Consider the following 5,273-nt stretch of genomic DNA (forward strand, 5'->3'; position numbering starts at 1 on the left):
TTTTTTTTATAATAATATCATTTTAATTATTTAAAAAAAATTAATAAATTAATTCTAGTTAATTCTCCTAACATGTAATTCATAGCTTTCTCTAAATAAATTCTTATATCATGTTTTATAACTAGTTATAATTCTCAATTCTCGTACTCGTATAATTCGATTCATTTAATAAATATTTTAATTTAATATAATTATATTAAAGCTAGAGCCATGATATATATTTGTAAAGCAAGCATTTTTCGGAAAAAGGACAATTATAATCAATAGCAATGAACCAAAAAATGTATCTTTTTTTTTTAAAAAAAATATACGATGAAATATAGAAGTCTTTGAGCCATTAACAACAAATATCAAATCTTAGCCGTTGAGTTGTTCTCATGATACAATTTTATTCTTCTAATTCAATATATATAAATCATGAAACAACTTCGGGGACTTCACATATCAAATGGGATTTAACGCATCTAGAGACAAGTATGAGTTCTTTTTTCCCCAGCTTCTTGTAGGCCTCACCAGCCTATGATGATTAACTTTACTCAAGGCCAAAAAATTAGAGGACACCAAGCAGGGAACATGCTTAGTCAAAAGGGGTTGGATAATGGTAAAAGAAAAAACTCTCCTCCATCAGAAACGGCTGCAAATGAGGAGCATATCAAGCCTATCTCAGCCATGTAGCATGGCTCTGTGCAAATTCCGTCCCCTGTAGTAAAACGCCCTGAAAAGGAACTGTAGATGACTGGATTTAATTCCATTTCTCAAGTTAGCTAAGATGGAAGATCAAACATGACCTGTCTTCTGTACTCCCAATCCAACTCAGTACAATGTTCCTAGAATTAGAGGCCCGATGACCACATCTAAATCATGGACTTGTTACACGAAGCCATTCGTCTCTTATCTGCTAGCGCCACAGATAAGAAATATAAAATGCAGAGTGATTAAAGAGAAATGGATGAAGGATTAGTGAAACCAAAATTGTTCATTCCAGATCAATTTCAACTACAAAAAGTTCAATGGGCTCGCATTTCGTTTCCTATTTTGTTAGATCAGAATCCAAAGGCACAACAGCTTTTAACCATGCAGTGGAGGTTGCCTTTTGTCAGCACATAAAGCCATACATCCTTGTTTTAATAAAAAAAAAAACAAAGAGAGTTAAAGGACTTGGAGCCCTCACCGATTGGAAACATCGACAGATTGGCATAAACACTGAATGGAGCGGATAAAAATATACCAGACAGCAGCCCTCACCACTTGGCAACATCACTGGATATGGTCTCAACAAGTTGTGAAACATCACCAGGTACAGAAAATCTGTGACAGTTACGCAGCTGGTGCAATCCAGCCGAGTTGTGAAACATCAGTAGGCACAGAAAATCCGTGACAGTTACGCAGCTGGTGCAATCCAGCCAGCAATGAAGAACTAAATATAATGTAGAAAATAAAGGAAAACTGAACTTGCCAATTATATGGGATCATCTAATTCAAAATACTTCACGGAGATTCGCTTGGAAAAGCATATTCAGATCTTCTCATTGCATTACTTCAAATTGTGATATTGAACATCAAACAAATTGGAAATGAAATTCGACAATTAGTTATCGAGAATCTACATGGTTACCGTATGCATAGAACTCTTCGATCATCATATCCAAGGGAAACATTTGAGGCAAGAAGTGAAAAAGGAACTAGCTTTAAAACAAGGGTTGGTTACTTCTTGGCGTAAGTAATAGCCATAGGGTTCTGGGGAGTAATTTTGAAACCTTGAAGGGCCTGCATGGCCATGGAGGATTGCACATCATCTTCAAATTCCACAAATGCAATACCTGGCTTTGCCTCAATCATTCGGACTTCCCTAAATCCTGGGTATTGCTGGAAGAGCACTTGCAACATCATGCTAGTGGTTTCATGGGGCAAGTTTTGAATAAACAATATATTATTTGGTGGAACGGTTTCCTGTGCACTCTGGTTTCCTTGGCGGAAAGAAGTCTACACATCACAGACACAGACAGGATATAATAAGCAAGCATTGATTAGATAAAATATAGGAATTCAAAATAAGTAGTTGAAGTACACAGATGAAATACACAGGAAAGGTTTGAGTGTGAAATGTGATGCATTAATGCCAGCAATAAAATCAATACATACATCAATGGCACAATGAATGCTTAAAAAATTATCATGCAACCATCTTCAACACTCTTCATCTTTATAAAAATGAAACACATGAAACTGCATATAAGCCTAAGCTTATTTGCTCAACTCGTAAGAACATCAAAACATGCATGCAAGGGTTCAAGGCACATTGGAGGACAGAAGCATAAATGTGACTTACTGGGCCCCCATTACTTTCAGCAGGTTTCCCATTAGCTGGAGCTGATTGCTGAGCTTCTTCAGCACGTTTCTTTCTCTCAGCTGAAGAGGAAAACATGTATCCAATTATAAGTGCATAATAGAACATCAGGAGCATCAATGAACAAAAATTAAGATGTTTTTCCCCTTCATAGTAAGTCAAAACAAAACATTAATCTAGCGTAAGAATTTAAATCCCATCCAAGTTAAGACATGGCACTGCCCCAAAATTGCTCTATTTTTATTCTTTCATAAGTTGTCAAAAGTTATTAGAAAATGATACATATTGAGAACATTTTCCACACACACAACTTGTTTCCCATCTGATTTTAGTACTTATAACTATAAACCTGGAAGGCAAAATCACCTAAGTTACACGGGCATAATCACCTTAAGTTACACAGGAGCATCGACTGAAACATAAATCAGGTATCAGCATCAAATTTGTAAGGGCAGCACTTGCTTCTATATGGTATTAGGTTTCACTTTTACAATAATACAATCATGTACAAATCATAGGTCAACAGTAAATATTTCCTTAAGAAAAGTCATATGCTTGAATCAGGAACTAGATAACTAAATCAACCATATTAAATGGTGTAGTTCCTGCTATCATATCGAATAGTGGAGCCTCTAACACAGCATTTGCTCAAGAAATGGTTCCTCAAACCTTTTGAGCAGTTTAAAGAACAGAACAAGAAGAGTTTTTACTTCCTGGTCAATACAGCACTTACAAAGAAGAATTCAAGCATATTTCTCTGCTATAACTTCCTAATGCAATTTTCTTGAATTCAATGAATGAGTTCCATTTGAGCACTCAAATTTTTAAGTATGGGATAAACATACCAGTTGTAAAGCTCAATAAAGTAGAAATTGCTACTTAATTGCACTCACCTTTTTCCTCTTGCTTCTTCTTCTTCTTTGCATTTGGATCATAGACTCCTTCTGCTTCTGCAATGCAATCAGACTTTGTTTTCGCGTATTGAATCCGCTGCACCGCAGCAATGAGATTCATTGCACAATGAAAATTTACTAGGCACAAAGATATTCTACAGAAATATGAATGTTCTCAAGATTCTAAATAAACAAACAAATACACAAATAATAACCGTCCTCAGGGAATGCATGCTTTAAAGAGTCCACTAGTCAATGTTTTTGACAAAATTGTAGTTAATTAGGCACACATATTTCTCTCTTCTATAGTACACTAAAATAAATTATACCACACAACTATGACCTTTCTATCAGGTCAAAACACAATATAACTCCATGATTGGCATAATTGAAACTTCATGTAAGGCATTGTGAATCTTTCCCTTTTTCTTCTTATGTCAATCACAAAGTGAATTATTAATTTAAGGGTCACAATGAGCCCATTATTAACCATGAAAATCTATGACTTCTTGTTCACAAGAACCATCCATTTCGCAACAGTAGTTTTGGAGGAGCTGGTGAAAGAATACCATCCCACTGTTATGCAAGTCCATAACAAGCAAGCAAAGGCTCAAGGATAAAACCAAAAAAAAAAAAAAAACTGAACAGGACAAACCACAAAGACTATAGTTTATGGTCACAAAATCACACCCAAAACAAGTTGATAATCCATTACTAGTATAGACAAATTGAAACACATCAAAATTGTGGCTTTGAAAGCTGACAGATAATAAAATTAAAAATTCTTTACACTTAGGAAACTTGAGAAAAAGACATCAAAGAAACATACCTAATTGATGCATTAACAAATACAAAGAGCGAAGACTTACTGACCAAGCATCGCAAGACGTACCATAGGTTTATCATAAAACGGAAAACCCTGCATCTGTCGCACAGCATTACTCGCAGCCGTAACTTCACTAAACACTACCCATGCTTGCCCTCGAAGCCTCGCCGTCTTCAAAGCAACAACATCCAAAATCCTCCCATATTGAGAGAACAGACAATAAAGTGACCTCTTCAACTCTACCCACACACCAAAAAAAAAAAGACACCCCATAAAAAATCTTCCACACACCAAAAAAAAAAAAAAAGACACCCCATAAAAAATCTCTCATAATTAAGTTAAAATGCATAAATATCACTACACATCACATTAGTTTCACTTCTCATTGATCAAATAACTTTCTTTAACAACTAATTTAAGCTACTTCCACACTAAAATTTTAAGCTTGATTTCACTAGCAGTAACCCTAAGAAGAAATCTCCTCGAAAGATCAACCAAGAGTGCTTTCAGCTACTATATTGCTTAAGAAGCAAAAACAATCGTAAGGTTCAGATTCTTTTTAGGGTTTTAGTCGCTCAAACTTAGCTTATTTTTCTGGGCAAGAAGAACAGCAAGAACGTTAGATGGAAGTAAGCAACAACAAACCTTCTTTCTTGACCTTCTCGTTGAGGTTCTTAATGTAAATTGTTTGGTTCGGTGGTATGTCCCCTGTTAGCATCTTAGCTGAAAACCCAAGAGAGAATCTGAGACAGATTTTGGAGGGTTTTTGAGAGAGAGAAGAGGGAGAGTGGAGGGTCTGAGGAGAGGGAGTCCGTTTGAGGACAGACTGAGCCCTAGCTATATATTTGGGCCTCATAGAGTGGTTGCTGTTATCTGGGCTGAAATCAAGTGAGATTTAGGCTTTTGGGTTTTTTCATGGGCTGAAATATGAAAACTTGATATTGGCCTTACCTAAGTTTTTAATTTTTTCAACTAAGTACATGAATTTTTTCTATATTATTTTATATTATATTGAGAGTATTGAAATTTATTCTAAAAATATTTTAAAAATCAATTTATTTTCATATTTTAAACCATTTAATTTTTTTTTTATTTTAAGACTAATTAAATGCAATCTAATATAACATTTCTTTGTACACAACAACAACAAACACTAATAATAAAGAACTTTACAAAATAATATATAATTGTTCTCATTATATGTAAT

At 34.8% G+C, this 5,273-nt stretch overlaps 1 protein-coding gene across 1 annotated transcript; it reads right to left on the reverse strand.

Annotated features, from left to right (window-relative positions):
• Window positions 1-1,481: 1,481 nt before the first annotated feature.
• On the reverse strand, window positions 1,482-4,879 carry LOC105137709 (U2 small nuclear ribonucleoprotein B'' 2-like). The gene is made up of 5 exons (XM_011043541.1): window positions 4,712-4,879; window positions 4,133-4,305; window positions 3,241-3,337; window positions 2,330-2,409; window positions 1,482-1,983 (listed from the first exon to the last, which is right to left on the reverse strand). The coding sequence occupies exons 1-5, from the start codon at window positions 4,782-4,784 to the stop codon at window positions 1,705-1,707; spliced, it is 702 nt and encodes a 233-aa protein (XP_011041843.1). The 5' UTR covers window positions 4,785-4,879; the 3' UTR covers window positions 1,482-1,704.
• Window positions 4,880-5,273: the final 394 nt, after the last annotated feature.

Source organism: Populus euphratica, unplaced genomic scaffold, assembly GCF_000495115.2.
Source record: "Populus euphratica unplaced genomic scaffold, PopEup_1.0 scaffold69.1, whole genome shotgun sequence".
Classification (NCBI taxonomy): domain Eukaryota; kingdom Viridiplantae; phylum Streptophyta; class Magnoliopsida; order Malpighiales; family Salicaceae; genus Populus; species Populus euphratica.

What these genes read in the sequence shown, in the direction of transcription:
- LOC105137709 (XM_011043541.1), bottom strand. Translation starts at nt 4,784, where the DNA reads ATGCTAACAGGGGACATACCACCGAACCAAACAATTTACATTAAGAAC. An exon ending in CGTTTTATGATAAACCTATG is followed by an intron (nt 3,338 to 4,132) that starts GTACGTCTTGCG and finishes GCTGCGGTGCAG; the next exon opens with CGGATTCAATACGCGAAAAC. An exon ending in CTGAAAGTAATGGGGGCCCA is followed by an intron (nt 1,984 to 2,329) that starts GTAAGTCACATT and finishes TGTGATGTGTAG; the next exon opens with ACTTCTTTCCGCCAAGGAAA.